The sequence below is a fragment of the Cimex lectularius genome, unplaced genomic scaffold (genome assembly GCF_000648675.2).
Source record: "Cimex lectularius strain Harlan isolate CLEC.00 unplaced genomic scaffold, Clec_2.1 scaffold19, whole genome shotgun sequence".
Classification (NCBI taxonomy): Eukaryota; Metazoa; Arthropoda; class Insecta; order Hemiptera; family Cimicidae; genus Cimex; species Cimex lectularius.
Window position 1 is genome coordinate 3,150,377 of NW_019392664.1, and position 24,657 is coordinate 3,175,033.

The 24,657-nt window shown below is 33.2% G+C and overlaps 1 protein-coding gene across 5 annotated transcripts; it reads left to right on the forward strand.

The window, feature by feature from the left end:
* Positions 1-1,211: 1,211 nt before the first annotated feature.
* LOC106673001 (transcription termination factor 2) lies at positions 1,212-23,107 on the forward strand. Of its 5 annotated transcripts, none has more exons than XM_024225004.1 (21): positions 1,213-1,934; positions 2,249-2,669; positions 2,732-2,830; positions 4,788-5,201; positions 7,480-7,627; positions 7,957-8,016; positions 8,093-8,188; positions 8,255-8,317; positions 12,278-12,478; positions 12,718-12,852; positions 12,972-13,110; positions 13,717-13,774; positions 13,831-14,040; positions 14,102-14,310; positions 14,421-14,515; positions 14,669-14,826; positions 14,884-15,060; positions 21,612-21,824; positions 21,890-22,047; positions 22,604-22,758; positions 22,849-23,106. In XM_024225004.1, the coding sequence occupies exons 2-20, from the start codon at positions 2,256-2,258 to the stop codon at positions 22,752-22,754; spliced, it is 3,198 nt and encodes a 1,065-aa protein (XP_024080772.1). In that variant the 5' UTR covers positions 1,213-1,934; positions 2,249-2,255; the 3' UTR covers positions 22,755-22,758; positions 22,849-23,106. The 5 variants fall into 5 exon arrangements, with proteins under 5 accessions (XP_014260370.1, XP_024080772.1, XP_024080773.1 ...); XM_024225005.1 differs by having other exon boundaries at positions 22,873-23,106; XM_014404884.2 differs by having other exon boundaries at positions 1,212-1,921; positions 22,604-23,107.
* The last annotated feature ends 1,550 nt before the right edge of the window (positions 23,108-24,657 follow it).

The window sequence follows — 24,657 nt, forward strand, 5'->3', positions numbered from 1 at the left end:
CCGAAAATTGACTCACTTTCTTTTATTAACGTATTAAAAAAAAGGAAATAAGCCTTGAGTCAGATTTAAACGCACCCACGTTGATTTTCAAATGGTGCGTCAAAAAATGACTCAACCTGTATGTACATCCATGTTATTGAGGTTGGTGTAAGGTAATATCATTTTACTCAACGAAGACTTCAAACACAGCTTTATTAGAAACTAATGATGAAAAATTCCATTCCACCACATTGGGTTTTTCCTTTAATTTAATTTATTATTTATTTTCCCTTTTTATCTAGTTATTTTATATTCACAACCCAAATTCTTTAGTCTATCGTGTATTCTTTCTTTCAGAATTATATTACATCAATACCATATTTTTCCCTGATTTTCCTTTATTTCTTCCTGCATCCTTTCCGATTATGTATCATACCCTCTCTTCACTATTTCTATGTGGATTGGGCGATATGAATCCTCCCTCTATATTTTTAGGTACAGGTAATATGTACCTCACACAACAATGGTAAATAATTTTGATGCCAGTAAGGAAAACACAGAGAGAAAATAAATTTTAGAATGCTTAAGAGGAAGCAAGATGCAACTCACAAATATTTAACAAGTTTATTGACAAGGTGCTGCATATTCAACAATGAGAAAAAATAATTCTGTCAATGAACAAGAGATGTGTCGATATTTCTTAGAAGCAGAAGAATCTCTGACACATTGTAATCTTGTAAAGTAAGGATGGTTCTAATATCGATATATAAGGGACGTACAACAATAATAAACAATTTTGTGGCTTCTCTGTTAAGAGAAACACAGAAAGAAAATATATTTTAGAATGCATAAGAGGAAGTAGGATGTAAAACTCAATTTTTATCAGGCTTATTGGCAAGACATAGATTCAACGATGAGGAAAACATATTTCTCACATGGTTCTTAGAAACAGAAGAGACTCAGACTCAATACACTCCTCTGCATGAGGAAACGTTTTGGGTTTTATAATACAACTTATTATGATGCGTGGATCCCCTTCGCACGATGCAACTCGTTTCCCTCATGAATGTAAAATAAAAATAAATAAAAAACTATCTGTGCCACACACTCAAACAAAACACAAAAACAAAAATTGGGACCTGATCCAAGTTAATTTCAACAATCACCTTTTAAAAATAAATGTATTAAGATTAAAAAAATAAAAATAAGTGACATTTACAAAAAAAAAAAAAAAAAAACGTGCCTTCAACAACTTGAAAGAGAGTCCTTCTTTTCCTTTTCTGTCTCAGCTCGCACTGCCGAGCCTGTGCTTGGGGATTAGCTTATCCCAAAGGATAATCCTGGTTTTTGAAAAATATTGTTATAAACTTACTGCAAAGGCTTGTTGCTGCAGACTCAATGAAGAGAAGAAAAAAACTATTTTTTCCAGTGAACAAGGGATGTCCATATGCTTCTTAGATAGAAGAGACCCAGAGAATTTATTCCTCTGTAGGAGAAAAAGTTTTGGGGTTAACACATCCTCACGCAGAGGCTTGTTTCTGCAGTCTGTAAACAACTGTGTCTTGGCTTGTTCTGCAATCAGCAAGACTATTGACTTTTAGTTAAACAGTTTTTCTCCCAATAACACGTTCACTTGAAACTATTCTTGTTTGTTCATTTAGATGGAATTATTTCAAATTTATGCGGCAAGGGACGTTTTTGTAACTGTTATTGGGGCGCTGCTGTTACCCTCCAGTTCCATTCTTACATTTGTATTATCCGGTCTGTGATAACGGATTAACGGTTTGAACTTTGAATGGACTAAAAGTTTAAAACCTCTCGGTGTACTCTTATTTATTTTGTTTTGTAACAAATCTGCTCTTCTGCCCTTTGATTCCATGACAATTCACTTGCAGAAATAGCCCGTTGGATAGAGGATCAGGATCATACCTGCAGACAAAGAGGAAGTTGACACAGTTAGTCTTGAATTTAAGTATACTCAGATGAGCAATTTGGTCAGGCACTTTCTTATTATTGAAAACTTTAATCCTCATTTGTATTCTGTTGTGTAGTGACATTAATATCTAAAGAAAATTTAACATAACACTCACTGGTTGTGCTAAAGCCCTAGTTTTATCCTATGAACATGGCATAGCCATATCAGCCTGCTTTTTTATTTATTTTTTAAATGAGCTTTTTATAACTAGTTCTCCAAACTTCTCATCAAAACTCAGCTCTGAATTTGTAAAAATTCAATTTTCTCAATCATTTGTTATATGTTTTGTTGTAGGAAAAAGATGAGTAATTTGAGTAGTAAAGATTTGTTGACTAGCGATGAATCTATCATTGAGCCTAGTTTTATAGAGCAAACAAAGAAATCTCATACAAATTTTGCAATTGTGGAGGAATCTTCAGATGAATCTATTGATTTAAGTTCAGAATTCATAGCATTCAAGGAAAAGTCTAATAATTCTACCCAAAACTTGGAATTTGAAGAATCCAGTTATGAAAGCGAATTTTTATCTCCCATCAAAAATGAAGATAATAATAGATCTGGGAAAAGATTAAATCGATCAATTTGTCGGGTTCTTTCTGAAGAACCGTCTACGAGTGGGGTTTGCAACACTCCAGAGCAAATTTCCAAACGACTCGATAATTCATCTTCAGCAGTGAAACATAAAAGAGACCTGATTTCTACCCGAAGTGAGTCTGTAAGTATAATTACATGAATTCAATTATATTCAAGTTTTTGAATGAATTTCATAAATTTTAGGATGATGAATGGGTTCCCATATCTACATGGAAATCGAATTCTATCCATAAACCTTTTGATAGCAGCTCGGTAAAAATATCTGATGATGATTCCGATGAGGTGAGTTATTTGAACAAGGTTTTTTAAATATTTTATGTAATATTTATTTTATATAATAATATATTTTAGAGATTTATATATATATAATTATATAATGATATAATGAAATGATAATAAATATATATACATAAATCATTACATTGGTTAATACAATTATTAGTTTTTACATCTCCAGAGCATCTGGATTACAATTTTTTTTTCCCCAATACACACACAATACTTTATTAGAATTGATACAAACAAAAAATAGGAACACTGATACAAAGTATAATAAGCATGGCTAGTAGCTGTCTGCTGATTTAGTTGAGTTGTTTACAATAAAAACATGTTTCTTTTTGCAAAATATTATTATACAAATTAGCATTAATATGAAGATTATGATGTACAGGAATACAGTCCACCAACTTGGATTAGAATAGATTGTAGCAATTGTGGGAATTTTATTTACAGGATTGATGGATTTATTCTTACATTAAGTTGTTTAAGTGTAATTCTGATGTCTTGGAAGTTGCTTAGGACAAAGTGTGGGGTTGATGTTTTGTATTAGAACAGGCTTCCCATGTGAAATTGATTTGTAGACGAGTGGTTCATCTCTGAACACAAAGCTCCTACTATCAGCTTTGTTGATGAGGAATATTTCTGTTAGAGTCCTTGCTTCCACGGAATCCTCATTCAAGAATTGTATCATCTCTGGTTGTACAAAAATGACTAACTAAGAATTGGCTAATTTCCAATATTAAAAGGTATTAAATTGGTTTGAATTGCCTATTCATTGTATATGCATGTTGGGATGGATCCCTTCAACAAAATGTCCTCTTCGCATAGATCTTGATGAGTTGACAGCAGAGTTTGGGGACAGTGGTAAACCTTGTTCTTCTTACAAATATTATTTAGATAAACAATTTTGTTAGTTTCTGATTTTAATGTATAAGGAATATGCGGGACAATTGTTACAATTCTGATGTGTGGTGTTTAGTGACCATTACTTGATGATTATTTGGAGGTCGTGAGATGCAGTCTGGTGTGACGTAGGTTTTAGAAAAACATTTTCTTTATCGTGCCAACGTTTCGATTTTTATTGAGATCATCTTCAGGGCCTGGGATTTATAAACATTGTTTAAATTTTACAAATAAATGTAGAATGTGAAAAAAAATGAATTTATACAACGCTAGAAAATTTTAGATTAAAGCATACCAAAATAGGTTTGATTGTCAAAATAAATAAAAAAGTTTATTACCTAATTCTAAAAAAAATTATTGAGTAATAAACAAAAAATAATAAAAACAAATAAAAATGTAAAAAAAAAAGTCCTTTACTACTGTGTATTTTCACCTTTTGCACATATCATGTCCGTTAAACACCTTTGCATTCCTTGGAAAAGAATCCTGAGGAATTCTTCTCCATTCATCAAGTACAGCTGTTTCTCTTCGACTCTTCTAGGGTGTTGGATGTGGGTTTCGCCATTATACTCATCACTTATGTTGGTCCCAAATGTGTTCGATTGGGTTCAAATCTGGATTTTAAGCTGGCCACATCAAGCAGTTAATTCCAGTCTCAATGCATGCTCTATGGGGCCTGGCATTATCCTGCATTAACAAGAATCTCTTACTCTTGTGGGGGGGGGGAATAGCAATACATGTTCTTCTATTATCTCTTGTAAGTACTTGGTTTCATAGAGCCTGATGACAGATGAATCTATCATCTCTCTCGTCTGTAGATCTGGTTTGACCCTATCCTGGTCATATTATTTTTTTGTCTCCGATGTCCAGTGTTCCACTCGAAAATTCATGTTGTTCAATGTTATATCATTGTAAGTGAGATAAATATAAGGATGAAATCAACAAAAACTTGTCAAACGTTTCAAACCATTTTGAATGGGACATAAATAAAACTAATTTTGTTTAAACTCTCAATTTATTCTAATAAAATAAATAAATATTGTTTAATATTTTGTAGTTTCAACCGCAGTTTACTCCAAAACATAAAAACAATATTTTATTATCAAGCTTTGATGACAGTGATGCTAAGGATGAAAATTACAACGAGCAATCTGATAAGGATTCCAATTTATCGGCATCTCCAAATTCCAACGAGGAGGAAGGTGGCTGTACAATTATGGTAGGCTCGGAAGATTCTGATGTCAGCGATTCTGAAGACATAACAGAAGAAATAAGTAAAACTGCCAAGGCTCAACATAAAAAAAGTGTAAATGAATCTGCAGATAGCAGTTCCAAATTTTCTCTTTTAACTGATGGTTATGATGTGGAAATTGACAATTTGTCTGAAAGCAGACTGTCAGAACTTAATTCAGAAAGGACAAGATTGAATCACGATAAAATAGCAAATGAAGAAAAATTAAAGGAGCTGAAGGTTTGTACAAATTTACTTTATTACTTTATTTATTAAAAAGGTTTTGTGTCATGTTATTTATCATAGCAGCAAGTTTTATATATTGATTTTTCAAATTATTATTTATCTATATGCATTTAATACGTTTAGCACAAAGGCGACTGTTCTCATCCACCTGCCAAATGGCATATCGTCTTATGGTCTTTATGTACTTTTATTAGGATATTTGCAGCTCTTAACGCAAATTTTCTGAAAAATTCTTTCTTTTCAAAAGGTTTTTTTTAAAATGTATTACTTTTTACACTTCTTTGAATTTATTACTTTACAATTCAATAGTACTGAAATGAATTTACAAATGGATCGTATTGCTGTAATAAACTTTTATGTTAAAAACAAATATTAACAAAAACAACATTGCACGTGCATTTTGCATTGATTAATAAATATAAATCACTCATATAAATGTTAAATTTTGTAAATTGACTGTATACATTTTTGGTGTGTTTTACAAAAACACAATGTATTGTCCAAATCACAGTTTGGCTATCAAAAAAGTATATTCACAGATCATTTAATGCACAACTTGATGAAAAGAGTGTACCAAGCATTTGAAAATAAAATAAGTTTAAACATGGTAATGTGTGATCTCAATAGAGTATTTGACACTCTAGATCAGGGCTTCCCAAACTTTTTAGCCAGCGAACTCCTTTGACACTTTGCATAACAAAGTCCAGGGTCGATCCCTCTCATTCAAGTATTTAGAATTAGATACTTATAGTAATGATGATGAAAACAAACATTAAATTGACATACTTAACTTTATTTACAAAATCCGGAACACAAAAGTCAAGTTGGAAAGAACGGAATCAATAGGCAGGTAAAACTCAAGGGAAATTCAAAAGTAATAATTTGAATATCAATTATTGGAATATTATGGGAAGAGTGAGGTTGTTTTAGCCTGCTCAATTTGGATATGATGGGTTTAATTTTTGATAGCTGGAGTATCAGGATCAAGAGCGCACCGACGAATGGTGGGGAGAGATGATTAAAAAAAAAAAGATCATTTGAGGTACGTCTCCTGCTCCTGCACTTACAAATATTGTAAGTGATCTCTTTGGTCATTTTTAAAAAATTTGTGTTTTAGTTCAAAAGGTTTATTATTATTATTTATTATTATTATTTCATCTATTTTCATTTGAAGAGTTGTATTTTTCATTTTTTTATTATTATTATTTTTTAAATAAAAAATTACAAGTTCAGTTATTTTATTTTATTTTTATTTATTCCTTGGAGTGCTCCTCACAGGAGATGGAGATGCTGTTGGGTTCAGCATCTAGGCAGCTTTGGTATTTAGTTTGGGTGGCTGTATAGATAGAAAATACCATTTCACATAGGCAAGTTTGTCAAAACTGAAAATGGTATGACCACCCATTGTATTGTATTTCAAGCTGTTGGAAAGTAGTGCTCAAAGAACATCTTCAGACTTTGAAGGTGTTCACAAATTTCATCAATTAATGTGTCAAATGTAAGCTCCTGTTTGTTTTATTTTAAAAGATTGTTTAACACAGGAAAATACTCCACCTCTTCCTTCTCACCAGATTCAACCCAAAACTGGATTTTTCTTATGAAGACGCAAACTTTGTCATTAGTATCAAAAGTTTTGATACTTCACGGACCATAATTTGAGAAGCCCCACTATACACTATCTTATCCTTTCTAAAAAAAACTGGAAGTTTTTGTAATCAGAGGGAATACACTGGAATTCTGTAGAGTTTTTTAGGTTTAAAATAAAATTAATACACTTTAACTTACCTCTTATATAAATATTTGAATGAAATATTGAAAAAGTCAAACTTAGGGGTTAGGAGTAAACGCACAATTTACAATGGAATGTCGGAGGTATGAATTAAGTTGACAGTTGAAAAACTGGAAATTCAGAGTAACTAAAACCCAAAGTAAAAGATAATCCGACAATACCAGCCCCTAGCGAAATGCAGGGAAAAGTAAGGAAGCGAGTTTGCCAATAGACGTAAAGCCGTCTGATTGATCGACCCTTTGTTTATTTTTTCTTTGTTGAACATTGTGCTGAACGTGCTAATAACCTAAATTAAAATAAATTATTTGTTATTAATTCACTTGCTTAATGCCACCAAGGAATTCGTAACATTGTTTAAAATACATTTGGTTTTTGATTTCGTTTTTGTAGAAAATATTTAAAAACAGTTTCTTTTTCAAATTGATAACCATTTATTTATAAATATTGTATATATACTTACTGTTTTCTTTAAACTTTCTTTAGGCATGTGTCAGCAAGATTAACCAGAACTCATTGCGTGATGGTGGTTTTAAACTACACAACAGCATAAAGAAAACAGTTGAATGTTTGCAAGAGATCGATGCCAGAATTAAAAAACTAAATTCAATTTTAGGCAGCCATCGTTTTGAAAGTGAGTTTTTAAATTAACTGTTATACAATTTAAAAATAAAAGTTAGACCGAATTATTGGATTTGGGCAATTTTATTTGTCATTTAATTAATGTAACTTGCTTAAAAAACACCTTTGTTAGGGATATTTCGGCGTTTTGGGTAACCTTTTTATAATTCTTTTTTAAAAATTAATATTTAACTAGATTTAATGAAAGTTATTTTTACTGCATGTTTGTGGTTAAACTTATGCTGATGTGTGAAGCTGAAATACATCTGATCACAGATATGCAGCAAGTACGGATGTATCCGTATAAAACAGTTCATAAAGTTTAGTATAAATTTATTGCAGGCTCGAAAGGAAATTACACAGTTCAGCCTCCTATTCACCAACCCATTGACCCTGGAAAAGGTCAGTTTCATGATAGAAACTTTTATGCTTATGTTTATTTTATTTGAGATTAACTTATATACAGTGTATATTACAGAAAAAATGATGGAAACAAAAAAAGCAAGTCCTGCTTATGTTAAAAATGCAGAGGTTTCACCTGATAGTAGTTACAAGGATGACCATAAAAATAAATGTCTGAGTTTTTACAATACCTTATAATATTTTTCAGCTATGTTATTAATAATTTGTTACATTTTAGCTTCATCTTATTTTAATAAGTTACCATCGTCAAATGTCAATGTTAACGAGATGGGAAAAAAAGGTAATAATTTTATTAATATAATGATACATTTTTTATGTTTTATCTACAGCAAAACAAGTCAAATCTTAAGGTCGGAAACAAAAATATTTTAAAAACTACCCGTCACCCTTAGGCAATGGCATAATATTATGGCACTTTAAATCTCGATTTCGGTAAAAAGTTTTTTCAGTTTTTCTGTACCCTTCATACTTTTCACAACTTAGCATGTCAAGAGTTAGACAACATACAGATTATGTGTTTTATAATTGCTTTTGCTGAAAATGGAAAAATGTTTTTATCAGCCACCATCAGGAGCAGTCCATTGTTAGGAAAAGAGGGTTGTACTACCCCGTTTTATGCGGAGAGTCTGGATATCTTTGCCGACTGGTTTAAGGGGCCATGCTGGCTCGATGGGGGCTGCCCTCCGGGGTTCATCAGCACAAAGTAACAAAGATGGCTAGTACAAAGTACTACACTAGTACAAAGCACAAGAAAAAAAAAATCGAAAATAGAGGTAAAGAAACTGCATTTAGAAAAATAATGGAAGACAATTGCACTCCCCGGCAAAAAAAAAAAAAAAAAAAAAAAAAAATGGATTTCTGTACATTTTAAACCCCTCCATACTGGTACATGTAGGACCTTATGGACATTGCTGTAAGTCTCCATCCAAGTAATTCACCTCTCTAGAATGGACGTAAACAGTAAAAATATAATTAAAATTTACACGTGAAAAAATATTTGTTACGATAATTTAACTTTTTTTAAGCCAAAAACTGCTGAATTGCTTTGCATTGAGTTATGCACAGCAAAATATAAATTTTCATATCTTTGCTTCATACTGCAATAATCATGACAAAACTATATCTACATCATTATTATGATCATAAGGAACACGTCTAAAAAAAAATTGACCAAAATCAGACCAGTGGATTTTTAGATTCCCTCTTATATATAAACAAACTTTCCCTTTTTATGTTAGTATAGATAGTTTGCCATGATTCTTTTTTTTATTAGATTATTTTATTTTTTTATTTCTTATTCCTTATTCTATTTTTTATTTTTTATTATTATTCATTGTTTAATTTATTTTTTATTATTTATATTTTTAAAATTTACATTATTAACAACAGAATCAGAGCACTACAAGCAACTTAATTGCCTTCATATTATATTAAACTGGAGAAGTAATCCAATAATTATCAATCACTTTCCTCACTAGGGAGTAATCGCAAGGTCATTGGTGCTTTAGGTCCTTAGAAGATTCTTGAGATGGTTCGGGTTAAAAGGTGTTGACTAGGCGGTTGGGATGAGGTTTGAGGGTTGTATGACAGCATGTGTATTGGTTTCTTCCGTCTGTGTGGATAGTAAGGTTGGATACAAGTAAGGAGCAGCTTGAACAATGGTTTGAAGAATTTTTGATTGTTGTGACTGATTCTTTGTAGTAGGTGCTTGGTTGAATGCCACAATTGAATTCCATATGTCCAGATAAGTTCTAATGACATGTAGATGAGTCATTTGTTTTCTAGTGAGTTTTTTGATATGTTGTCAAGTAGAGTAATTTATATCATTTGTTCAGTTCTATTCTTTTGAGTCGTATTAGGTTCCAAGTAAGTCCCAAATAGTGGATGACATTCGTTGCTGGGAAAGGAACAGAGGTGTAGATTGGAGGAGAAATGATATGACGAAGGGTTATTTAGGTTATTTGTTGGGATTGGTTTCATTTAATCCTCCATTTCTTGAACTACTCTTCCTAAGTAGATATGGTCCTGGAAGTTTCTGAAGGCCACTACTGGGTTTGGGTTTGCTGAAAGGACGTTGGTATGGTCTGCATGTGTGAGGATTACTGTGTCAGGTTTGATAGGAACGTCTGCGGTGTATACTGAGTAGAGAATGGGACCAAGGATGCTGTCATGCTGAACATACGCTTTGGCATAGTGAATGGTGGAGAAGCATGTTCCGATTCATACTTGAAAATACTTATTGGACTGATAAGATTAGATAATATAGTAGATTAAGGGAAAGATACCCTTGAGTTTCTAGAGCAAGCCCAGGTGCCAAAACGATTGAATACTTGCCTAAGAAAGCATCCAAGCAGTATTCCTTTTGCTCAAGGGAAGATGTGATGAAGTCTACCCAGTGACACTATTGAATTGTCAAGATGTCATAACATGATGTGAAATGTCAAATGAAGTGATGTCACTGGAACTCGAATTGATCGATGGAATAAGACTCTTCAAAGAAGGGATGTAAATGTTTCAGGAGGAATTTTGCAAGGATTTTGTCAGGTAATAGAGCGATATGGCATAGTAAGATCCTGAAGTTTTTGTGGTTAGGAATGGGCTTTATACTTGACAATTTCCATTGGATTGGACTAAATAGTTCTTAGGACTGAGTTGTAAAGGTGGCAAAAAAATAATTTGTAATATATATTATAATATAATTTATATATTTCTTTTAAATTAAAATTACTCTGACTTGTTATGATGGACTTACTTTAGACTTAATGTAAAATGTGTTGTTCATTTGAAAAGCTCTTATGTTGTACTTCGTATTGGATACTAGTAATTAGGTTTCACGATAAGGTGTTGTTTGTTTTTTTATATTTCTCACCAATGATGAGCAGTTTTATGTTGAATGTACATTGGTGCAATAATTTGTCTTAAAATTTGTCACATCAGCAGTGACACATACAGGATTGGGTCCCCCCCACAGTGACGTCGTGGTAGGGGACGTAGGAAAAGGGACGATAAGAGACAGGTGTATGCGATACGGCGAACAGATCGGGTCTCCCAGCTAATTGGAAAAAACGTTAATTTATAAGGAGCCAGTAAGCTCAAGCAAAGCCTTATTATTTCTTTTGGTTGGTGTTGGGAAATTTTATGAACAAATGGTGTTGGTAAGGGACAGGTGTACATAAGTGTTGTAAAAGATTCTTTATTAATAAACTCTGGTATATAAAAAAGGAAGGGTCTTGTCTTAATTTTTAGGACATAGTCCGTTTTAACCCTTTCTTCCCCTTTTGACTGAAGAGGGGCGCTTATCGCCCAGCACTCCGGCTTATTTACCCCATAGGTAGTAAGTGCCACCTCACAAATTTCATGAACAATTTAAATTTTGAACCAATTAAAAATTATGGCTCGTGATTCGGTATTGGAATAGTTTAAATAATTGACAAAATGCATAGGTCCTACAAATTAAGATGTGCGAAACATTTGCATTACATAATACAATTTTAAAATTTCTGTTTTCTTCATTTTTTGGAAAAGATAGTTCTACTCACAGAAGTTTTAGGCAGCATAGGGCTAAACATAAATCAGCGATCTACAGTTTGTTATCGATGGCCTCCGCTTTGCTCGCTCTTCAGAAAATCTGGCAGATTTGGTCAGATGTTTGGAGTAAACCAGAAGAAAATATGTTCTCAAAATAAACAAAAAGAACAGCTAAGCTAATGACCAAAGGAAATGAAAGAAATATTTGTGAACCGTGAAAAACTATAGTTGGTCAACAACAATCTTCTTTGGAGAGAATACTTACAAGGAGTAAATAGATGATTTTTTGTAGCTGGAAGTAAAGCAACCACTGATAGACATATTCAAAGATAACATGGACATAATTTTTGTTTTTTGAAATGAGCACAGTCCTGCCCTATGGTTCCCAGACTTCCTGACCAAACTAAACTCAAGGTAGAAGATTAAGCATATCAGCATTGCAGGCAATAGATAGAGCAAAAAAAACTAATCTTTTCCAAAAAGTGAATGTGTACACAGCCCACCTTAAATTATTTTTATGTTTTTCTTAACCAATAGTTTTTTTGTTTTTTCCCCACCTTTGAATAAAGTAAATTTGATGTTCAGTCAGTAATAGCAAGTGACTGAAAATGAGTGAAAAATGTCGTTCTTTAATTTTGATTAGTCCATGATTGTACATTTAATTGGAGAATATTTATAAAATACATTGAATAAAATTGACTTTACTTTTAAGCTTTGCAGACGCATAGAACACAACAAACCTTAACAATTGATGCTTTAACCAAGCTCCATAAATCCTTGGAAACCTGCCCTGAAGAGAAGGATAGCATTGAAGGGCCGAAATCGTTAAAAGTAGTTCTTTTACCGCATCAGAAACAAGCTCTAACGTGGATGCTCTGGAGGGAAAGTCAGACACCACGTGGTGGTATTTTAGGTAGTTTAAAGATTTTAATTAGTTGTGAGCTTTCTTCTGCTGGGTGATGAACCTGTAGGTTGGCTGTTTTCGATCATTTTGGTCTGCATATTCTTGTTGGTTCGGTCTATTAGATGTCAGAAAGCTGAATATGTCTGACAAATCAAACCAGCAAGGATAGTCAGGACAAAATGATTGGATACAACCAAACTGCATTTTAATTACCGTTATAAATTTTCATGGATGTTTTTAAATTTTAGCTGATGATATGGGACTTGGGAAAACATTGTCAATTTTGTCACTTATATTAAAATCTAAAGAATTGAAAGTCGATCAAGATTGTTACTCAGATGACAGTGATTTGGATGACCATCAAAATAACTTATCTACTAAATGTATGTATTACAATTTTTTTTTTTTTAAACATCGGAACTCCAGTGCTGATATGACCTCTGTTGTGAATATCTGTCAAAATCATCAAGAAAGAATCAAAAAATAATTTTTTTGTACACAGTTCCCCATGGCGAAACGCTAGTAGTGTGTCCATCTTCTGTCATGGGACAGTGGGAGTCAGAAGTAAGGACAAAAATTAAGGCTGGAACAATTTCAGTTTTAACATACCATGGTGCAAAACGTGAAACCAATCCCAGAAGGTAAGTTCTGCTGCCTTAGCTGTCCAAATTTAATTTTATAAAGGGAAAAATATTGTTTCCAATTATTTTTAGAAGTGAATTTATTACGAATACCTAAGTTGAAAAATGAAAAACAAATCATATCAGACTGATTATTAATTATTTGGAGATGGTGAGATGTGGTCTGGTGTGACGTATGTTTTAGAAAAACATTTTCTTTATTGTGCCAATATTTTGATCTTTATTGAGATCATCTTCAGGGCCTGGGATTTCTAAACATTGTTTAAATTATACAAGTACATGTAGGATGTGAAAAAAAGTGTGTTTGAATGAATACAAATACTTTGATTGAATCTAAAATTTCTACCATTGTATAAATTCTTTTTTTTTCACATCCTACATGTATTTGTATAATTTAAACAAATTTTATAAATCCCAGGACCTGAAGATGATCTCAATATAGATCAAAACATTGGCATGATAAAGAAAATGTTTTTCTCAAATCTATCACATGATCTCCAAATAATCATTAACTAACAGTCACTAAACACTACACAAAATGATTATTAAATTTGTTTATAAAGTTTTTAGTAATATGTTGTAATAAGTTCATTGTTTTAATTTAAGGATTGCTCGCTATGGAATTGTTTTAACAACATACTCATTGGTTCAGAAACAACCAAAGGTAAAGTTGCCCTTTGGTTAAAATATCCTTTTATTGTTTTCTGTTATTTATTTTAGGATGGACCCTTGTTTTCTATCTTGTGGAATCGTGTTATTTTGGATGAAGCTCATGTTATTAGAAATCATAAATCTCAGACAGCGCAATCAATATTTAATTTGAAAAGACGCAATGCATGGGCATTAACAGGGACTCCGATTCATAACAAGGAATTGGATTTTTATGCGCTTTTAAAATTCATAAAGTGTAAACCGTTTAATGATTTAGCAGTATGTCTGGCCCTAATTTAATTTTTTGAAACAGTTTTATAACTTTTCCCTTTAACAATAGGTATGGAAAAAATGGGTGGATAATAAGGATGCAGCTGGTATAAATAGATTAAACCTGATAACAAAAAGCGTTATGCTGCGAAGAACAAAAGCAGGAATTCAAAGCGCTGGTGGCCTTGAATCACTAAAAGCCAAAAATTATTTGGACATCAGAGTAAAGCTCGATTCAGAGGAGTATCAAGTTTATGAAAAAGTTGCTCATTTTTCAAGGTTTATATGCTATTGATTAAGAATACTTTCAATGATTCTTAAACCATTGAAATGCATACCAATGTTTTTATTAAATTTTATTTTTATTACAAGAGGTAAACATTTTCCAGAACTGTTTTGGCAAGTTTTATTCACCAGAGAGCCGAAAAAGAAGATTTATTAAAAGGAGGGATTCCTTCTGGAAAAGCAGCAAAACATTTAATGAGTAAGTGCTAGATGTGATCCTATCTTATGATAATCTCTTCTCTCATGTACAACTGCAACATCATGAATAATAATATCCTGCCTAAATGACCATATTGATTGAAGGCCAAATGAAAGTATATTTAAAAAACTTGTACAATTTTCTTTTCTTTAGGCTTACCAAGAGAGGACAACCCTTTCAAGGACCATCCTGAACTTGCTCGTCTTCACAGAAACATGCTTACAATGGGTGACAAAATTCATTCCCATGAAATTATGGTTCTGCTTTTAAGGCTCAGACAAATTTGTTGCCATCCTTGCCTTGCTGCTTCGGTATGGTTGAATATTGATTTTCGTAAATATGTGATTAATAAGCACTATTTTCTTTAGATACTTGATAAAGAGGACATCAATGAGCATGATGGAATTGAAACAGAAAACAATTCACAAAGTGATTTAGTGGATAAACTCATGAATTTGACCATTTCAAATGATGAAGATAAAACTGGATCCAAACAGCTCTCGATAAATAACCCTGTCTTCAGTCGTAAAAGAATTAGTTCAAAGGTAAGTTAAAAGTCAATAAAACAAAATGTTGAGAATGAGCGGGGTTGGTCTTTGAACCCCTGGCGCGATAAAGAAAATGTTCAGTTATCGTTCAGAGTCCAACGAGAGTGGACGCGTAAATCCTTTCCCCGTTTAATCTGACGATCGCCCTGATCTTTATTACAATTTGCCTCATATTCGAAGGTAAATCATTTTACAAATACACTTAGCCGTCCCAGACGGTTTTCTATAACAAAAATGAATGCCACTAGCGACGGAACATCGGATATTTCACTAGAAGCTATGGAAACAATTATTGGTACAAAACTCTCAAACGTAACCGACAACAGCAAGAAACGTAAATTAGACGATAGTAACACCTCACAACAATCGTCAAAAATTAAAATCAATGACAATTCTAACCCCACGCACTCTTATTTGTCAGCCCTATTAGAAAAGAAGCAATGTCTAACACTCAATCGTTTTAAATCCCCGATTCTGGACCATACTACATTTTTGTTGAAAGTAACAAAGATAAACTCAGTAATCTTCACCCTATGACGATTGGGAAATATATTTACACATCTGCGTATACCAATAAGCAATCAATAACGAATATAAAAGTTATAGGCGCAAATAGAATTAAAATAGACTTTGAGAATTCATTGGCAGCCAATAATCTTCTAGAGCAAAAAGTACTCTCGGAACCTTTTCTTGTATATATTCCTTCATTTCTTATCCACAAAACAGGAGTTATAAGGAATGTGGACCCAGATCTTACTGACGAAGAAATTCTGAAAGTAATTCAATCCCCCATAAAAATTAAAAGCTTTCGCCGCATCACACGTAAAGAACCTGGACAAAATAATCAAGTAAAAACAACTAAATTAAAAATATGCTTTATCGAATTCGATTCCCAAGTCCTTCCCGAGCATGTAAACATTTATGGAATGAGATGTCCAGTAGACCCCTACGTTCCTCCAATCATATAATGCACAAATTGTCTCCGATATGGTCATAGATCAGATCAATGTCGAAGTAAACTTCGATGTATGTTCTGCGGAGAAAATCATGACCCAAATATATGCATAAAACAACTGTCCCAAATGTGCTCACTGCTCCGGAAGTCACATTGCTACAAATCGTTCATGTCCAGTATATTTGGAACAATAAAAAAACAAAGCGTTCTTAACAACTCATTATACGCCGTTGTCACATCTAACAAGTTCAGTCTGCTTGAGGTGGAATCAGAATTTCCCCCTTTATCAGAATCCAAATACAATGAAAACACAAAAATAGCCAGCAAAGTGCACAGACCACGGCCAAAACTACGTTTTGACCCATATAAAGCTAGATATCAAACAAACGAACAAGAAAACCAGGACCCGGCCCAACTTACATCTCCTGTACTTACCGCAACCGAACCGCGTAAGCACAAGGGGCCAAATAGAAATCGTCTCCAACATAGAAATGTATATAACACGTCTCTCGAAAATGGACAATCAAATGATAACTTAATTCTAAAAATTAAAAATATCTTCAGTTCTCTAGAAAAAGAAAACGTTAATTCACCAATCTCCCTGCAGACAATAGAATCAAAAATAATGGAAACGCTGGTAGCCAAACCATCGATTCCAGATAAAGATTCCAATGATACTCAATAACTTGTTTAAAATAGCGAGAACTATTCTGTAAATAGTGTATTTAACTTTAGAGTGTACTGATTAGTAGATAATTATTTAAATATAAATTATTTATTTATTTATTTATCTATTTATTTATTTATTAGTTGACAACATGAACTTGAAAATTCTTCAATGGAACTCTAGATCCTTAAAAAATAAAAAACAGATCCTAGAAACATGCCTACTAACGGAAAACATACATATAGCCATAATATCTGAAATATGGTTCAAAACACAAGACCGTCTCTACTTCCCAGGCTACAATATCCTAAGAGAGGATAGAAAAGATGGTTTCGCAGGAGTCGCTCTCATTATTCGAAAAGATATTCTATACAAAAAATATAAAATAAACCATAAAATAAATGGATGTATGCACATTATTGCACAAATACAAATACGAAATGGCTCCTTTCTGACAGTACGTTCTTTATATGTAACTGGATCCATAAATTACTTGCAATGGGACTCTTTTATTAAGCTCCCCCCCCCCATTAATTGTGGCAGGGGATTTCAATGCTCACCATAGAGCTTTTGGCTCTGATAAGAGCACTACTAGTGGAAATGACTTACTCCACGCCACTGAAGATAATAACCTGGTCTTCTTGAACGATGGTACTCCAACACTTATACCCAAACAAGGACAAATTTTTACATCAGCCATAGATATTACGTTTATCACAAGATCATTAGCCCCTAAGTTTGAATGGAGAGTACTAGACGACCCTATGGGATCCAATCACTTACCTCTTATATACGAATGCCATGAAGATGGAGTGCAGCCCACAACACTTTTTAGCCGGAAAAAACTAAATGTTAATAAAGCAAATTGGAAATTATTCACAGCTACTTTAGAAGTTAAAATAATTGGAAAAAATCACTCATACAACTCATACTCCGACTTCATTAGTGATTTGGATTACGCTACAGGAACGGCTATCCCTCGGAAAAAATCAACTAACCGGGTTAACAGTGGCCCAGGAATAAAGGCCAAACCTTGGTGGAATATAAAATGCGAACAAGCGATTCAGGCCAGAAAGGAAGCTTTTCATCTCTACAAGCGAAACTCTACTCAAGATAATTTTGAAAATTACAAGAGAAAAGCTGAAACAGCTAAACAAATAATAGACCAGAGCAAACAAAATTTGTGGAAAGAGTTCTGCAGCAGCTTAAATCGCAATACAGACATAAAAACAATATGGCAAAGGATAAAAAAGATCAGAAATGCCTTTGTACATAGGCCCCCACCAATAATTATGGACGGCTGGGTCTCAAACTTTCTAAATAAAATATGCCCTCCCGGTGTACAAAGAGAATTATCCTTCAGTCAAGTAAATGACTCAGGAACTCACACCATGATGACTGAAAAGTTTTCTATCAGTGAATGGCATGCAGCTATGAAAAATAACTCTAACACCTCTCCTGGACTCGACGAAATATACTACTCAATGCTTGCACATTTACCATTGACATGTCAATCAAGCCTTCTAAATCTCTTGAACGATTTTTGGGAAAAAGGCCAGTTCCCCGAACAATGGAAGGACACATTGATAATTGCAATACTGAAACCTGGAAAGCCTCAATCAGACTTCAACTCATACCGCCCTATATCTCTTACTTCCTGTCTGCTTAAGACTTTCGAAAGAATGGTAAAGGCACGACTAGAATGGTGGCTGGAAAGCAATAAAAAACTGCCCGACTCACAAATGGGCTTTAGAAAGGAACGCTCAATCACAGATGCCCATGTGTCACAGACATACAACTAGGCTTCATGAACAACCATAGCACTCTAGCATTGTTTCTGGACATATCAGCTGCCTTTGATTCCGTCGATCTGTTCATTCTAGCAGAAAAAATGCAAAAGATGGGCTTACCTATCAAATTTATTAAAAACACAAGCACTCTTGTCTCAGAGAGAAACATATATGTCCAAATAAACGACATCACTCTTGGACCAAGGAAACCTAGTATTGGCTTGCCCCAAGGAGGAATACTAAGCCCACTGCTGTATTTGCTACACGTTGCAGATGTAGAGAATGTAATATCAAGAAACGTTAAAATTATTCAACTGGCAGATGACATATGCATCTACTCCACCACAAATCTGCAGAAGCGGCAATAGAGGCCATGGATTCAGTGGTGATAAAATTACAGAACTGGACGTACACCAACGGACTAAATATTTCTGAAGAAAAATCAAAAATATGTTACTTTACAAGATCCAGGAAATCTACTCTTCCTGATACTTTGACCCTGGCTGAAAAATCATTTCCAGTGGTTAATGAAGTCAAATTCCTTGGATCATAAGTTATCATGGAATGGCCATATTACGGCAATTGAGACCAAAGCAGAGAAATTTTATAATCCACTGAAATGTATTTCAGGATATGCCAGCCCTACAGTCAGCCTACTCTACTACAAAGCAACAATTAGATCTATAATTGACTTTGGATCAATTTATTATGGACAAGCTTCTAGATCAAAATTAAAGAAATTGGACACCATACAGCACAAATCTCTCAAAACTTGTTTGGGGTCTCTTAGGAGCACCCCCAATGATGTCATCAAAGCTGAATGTAACGACCAGCCACTGTCATACAGAAGAGAAAAACTGGCAGGGCGCTTTGTGTTGCGCCAAATGGCGAAAAAACATCTCTTGCTCAGCGCATCTGTGATCTGTCCATAATGAATTTAACAAAAAAATATTGGCAAAAGAAAAAACCTCCACCAATTACCACAATTTTTATCACTCTGGCAAAATATCAAGAAAAAATTGAACAAAGAGATACCCCTCCAATTTTCTCCACAGAGCTAAAAATAACTAGAAACCCCCTTAATTGTTATGTACTAAAAGACTACTCCGGACAAAATCCCGTAACAGTAAATCAACAAGTGCTCGCTGATCTTCAGGAACTTTTCCCTAAGGACCACTTAACTATTTACACCGACGGATCCCTCATGTCCGGTAAGGTTGGATGCTCCTGGTTCTGCCCCAGCATCAATAAAGGGGAATCAATTCCTTTGCCGGCAGAAATAACAATTTACTCAGCGGAATTATTAGCAATTAAGGCAGCTCTAACTTTCTTTACATTTAACCTTCCTACAACGAACCATATTATAATTTGCACAGACAGCCTCAGTGCAATCCAGAGCCTGCAAAACACATTTGCTAACATTAAGAATTATATTGTAGCTGACATAAAAAAGACTGTCAACAACCTTTCCACCTTAAAAAAAAATGTCTCCTTTGTGTGGATAAAAGGACATGCAGGCATCTATGGCAACGAAAAAGCCGACAAACTTGCAAAAAATGCCACACAATTACCCACCCCTAGAAACATAAGGATTCCTTATACAGACCTTTTTCAAATATTGGAAACAAGAATCCAAATAGAATGGCAAACTGAATACTCTACCTCGGATAAGGGAATGGCTTATAAAACATTATTTCCACTTGTGAAAACAATACCGTGGTTTAACAAACTAGACATGGCAAAAAGAGACATAACAACCATACATCGGTTGAGAACGAACCATGGCGTCTGCGCAGCGTATCTTCACAAGATCGGCATAAAACAAAACCCAAATTGTGACGCATGCGGAGTGGAGGAAGACCTTACGCACGTGGTATTTCACTGCAGCCGGTATGTGTCAGCCAGAAATGGTTTCTACCAGGATCTGGAGAGGGAAGGAGTAGAGCACCCGACTACGGAAAGCAGAAATCTATTAAAGAATCCCAGTGTCTATAATGTGATAATAAAATTTTTGAATAATGTGTCAGTGAGAATATAGTGTGAACTGTTAAAATTGTACATTTTCTTTGTAGCATGGCTGTATAGTTTTTGATGCCAATAATAAAAAATAAAAAAAAGTTTTCCTAAATCCTGCATCACACTCGACCACATCTCACGATATCCGAATAATCATTAACTGACGGTCACTAAACACCACACAAAGATTCTTTAAAAAAAAAGTCTTGCTTTGAAATAGGTTATAATAAAAAGATCATTAAATTTTATTCTTTGTTCATTATAAAAATAAATTCAATTAAAAGGAACAAAATTAAATAGGTTTTGATGTAAAAAGATTTCAAATTCGTTCTTTGATTTTCATTAATAAAATTTGAGTAAACAAAGAATTTTCTTTTGTTTAAAAAAAAATAAATAAATAACTTTATACCTATACCTAAGTACCTAAACCCCGAAATAAAAGAGAATCCAACAATACCAGCCCCCACTATAATGCAGAGAAAAGTAAGGGTTTGAGCGTGGGTTGATTGGGTAAAGCTGTCTGGCTGCCCAAACTTTGTTTCACCAGGTTGACAAATGCTAAGCCGAAAGTGTTAAAATTTTCCAATTTGAGCACAAAATTTAATATACATAGGTAGGCCAGCGGGACCCAGATTATCATCACAGATTGCCAGGAATGAAGGTGACCTCTGAAAATTTTGGGATGTGAATTTGGCTATCTACCTTGGGCTATACCTACCTAGGATGTTATCCATTACAAAATAATACACTACACAAATATATACAAACATATTCCGTTTCCAATTTCAAGCGTTTAGATGTTTCTCCCCTAAATTATCGGAGTCAGAGATTGGAATAAAGCATTCCATCAGAGTTAAGAATCTGTAATCAGTCGATGTTCAGGCATGTGCAGTCATAAATCACGGATTAGTCGGCAACCGATTTGTGATTGTGTGATGGAACAAACCTATTGTTTCCTGAGTCGAGTATAGCTGCCCAAATTAGATTTTCAAATCCATCAATATACCTTTGCTTTCCATTTATAAATTGTTCTGTTTCTGAGATTTGTAGAATTCAACTTTATCTTGATTTTTATCAATATTAATGTAAAAATTCATTCTGAAGTAATGCTTAATTTTAGATTCGAGCTGTGATTGAATGTTTGATGGATATATACACTTCAAATGAAGAAGATAAAATGATAGTTGTGTCACAGTGGACCTCAATGCTCGAATTAATCGGTGGGGTTCTCAAAGACCAAGAGATACCCACTGTTTCTCTAAATGGAAAAGTGTTAGTAAAAGATAGAATGCCAATTGTTGAGAAGTTTAATAGAGTGAATTCTAAGCCAAGGGTATATTCTTTTGAACATATATATATTTCTGATTTAGTATTAATAATACTTTTCTTATAAACCAGGTATTGTTATTGTCATTAACTGCTGGTGGTACAGGTCTTAACCTAATTGGAGCAAATCATCTTTTACTTGTAGACATACATTGGAATCCTCAACTAGAATCTCAGGCCAGTGATCGCATATACAGAGTTGGTCAAACAAAAAAGGTTCATATATATAAGTAGGTACATCAATTTTTTACAAGAAATTATCCAATAAAATACAATACAACTTCTAATCATTAAGGGTACTTATAACAATAAACTCTTCTCAAGCAGAGAGGACCTATCTTTAATTAAAAAATATCTTCTTTAAAAATCTATAAAACATGTTACAATAATTGTATTTTACTTATTAAATATTAATTTAAAAAAAAAACATGGTTAATTGAGTAGGTGGATTGTGGAAAAAGATATTTTTTGTTATTGTGGCATGATTTTTACATTTGCAACCCTCTGAAATTGGGGTTTTCCAGCCCTAAATTAAAGTAAAGAATGTAGACAGTTGGCTATGATTGACTTGTTTTTGTATTATTATAACAACTGTATTTAGTTGTGGGATATATAGTGTTGTATTTTTAAAAAATAAACCTGTAGTTTGATTATACCTAATCATCCGGCTTTCTTGGTTTCATCGGTCAGACACATTTCAGTATTGGATCATCAATCTATAAATTCAGATAATTAAAAAATTGTCTTTAAATAAATTGTAAAAGTGATTAAATATCATTTTTCCAGATTTATATGTATGGATACAATAGAAGAGAGAATTGAACAACTTCAACACCAAAAATTGGAAATAGCTCAAGGAGTTCTCACAGGATCTGTGAAAGCCCAAAGCAATAAACTTACACTTAGTGACCTCAAGCTTCTATTTAATGTAGTGTGATAACGTGAGTTGCTGTTTATAAAAAGAAAATTATATATAAATTATACTTAATAATATATGAACATTGTTTATTGTAAAAATTCTTTTTTTAAAGAATGTTCTTCCATTGAAATTCCAGAAGGAAACAATTTATCCAGGTTAATTTTAAGATTTAAAAAATAATAATAGTAAGTGTATCATAAACTGTGGGGAAAACAGAAAGGAAAGAGGCAGTATTTACTATCACATATAAATCTAAAACTGGGTACAATATTGCTCTAATCTGGAAAATGACCCTAGCTCCAATTATAATACTGGAATGTTAAAAAAATATTATGTAAATATATATTTTATATACTTTTGTTTGTATATAATAAAGTTTTATTATAAAACCATATAAATGTTGATTTCATTATTAATTTAATATTCCATCTCCTGAAGGTTGGATGCAAGAAATAGTTAACAAAATTCAATAGACTTTTTGGTGAGTTTGGTAGAGAGTACAGTAGAAAGAATCGACTAGACATCAAGGATAAGAAAAAATGTAGAAGTTTGAGGGATTCAAAATAAGTGATGAACTTTTTTCAAAAATTGAAGAAATCTAAGACCAATAGAAATGATGAATGATGGAGTGAGTGCGGTGTTCAATCCTTTTCTTTTAAAAAAGGATCTAAGACTAAATCTTGGCGAAAGTTCCTCTGTTGGTATGATGTAATAATTATTCAGAAATCGTGAGATGCGGTCTGGTGTGATGTAGGTTTTAGGAAAACCTTTTTATTTTTTTGCATTGTATAAATTAATTTTTTTTCTACATCCTACATGTACTTGTTAAATTTAAACAATGTTTATAAATCCCACGCCCTGAAGATGATCTCAATAAAGATCAAAACTTCATTCACTAATTTCGTGGTCCGCTTGACCAATTAATGTATTACAATTAATCAAGGTTTTTAGTTGAGATAAAAAAGTCAATGGCATGAGCGGGAAAAATGGCAAAAAGGAGGGAAAACTCAAAAGGTGGGGTTGAGATAGAAAGTTGGTGTCCGAGTGGATCGAGGTCGCAATAGCTCAAGTGGTAGAGCAGCGGCGTATCTAGCCGAAGATCATGGGTTCGAATCCCGCTCGTGCCATTGACTTTTTTATCTCAACTAAAAACCTTGATTAATTGTAAATCAAAACGTTGGCATGATAAAGAAAATGTTTTTCTAAAACCTACGTCACACTAGATCACATCTCTCGACCTCCAAATAATCATTAACTAATGGTCATTAACCATCACACATTTCTGTATAAGTTATTTTTTGCATTTTCTAATTTTAGGATTTTTTACATTTGTTGATCATTTCTTTTGTTATAAGCTGTTTATTCTTTCTAGTCGAGAAGCCAAAATGTATATGAATAAAATATCCATACCAGTGGAAAATTGAAAAATGGGGAAAATTCCCAGTTTTGGCATTTTCTAATTTCAGGACTTTTACATTTGTCCAGTCCCATCAAATAGGACTTGAAATATGAATCATAATATAGATAACTGTGGAAAACGGCAAAAAGGGACAACATGCTCAGTTAAGGCTTTTTCACTTCTCCTAATTTTTGGACATTTTACATTCATTAATATTTTCTTTTTTTTATAATCTCTTTTTTCGGACTCGTCTAAGCAAATAGAATGCATAGTACAAGTAAAATTTTAATAACTGCAGTAAATGGCAAAAACTGTTTACATTTGTTAAGCATTTCTTTTGTTACTAACTACTTATTAAGCATCATCTAAGCTAATTCTTTTCTAATTTCATGACTATTAACATTTTTTAAACGTCTTTTTTTTATACTCTTGTGAAATATGAATCAAATTTCGATAATTGTGGTAAACAGCAAAAAGGGTCAAAACGACTAATTTTGTCTTTTTTGTATTTTCTAATTTCAT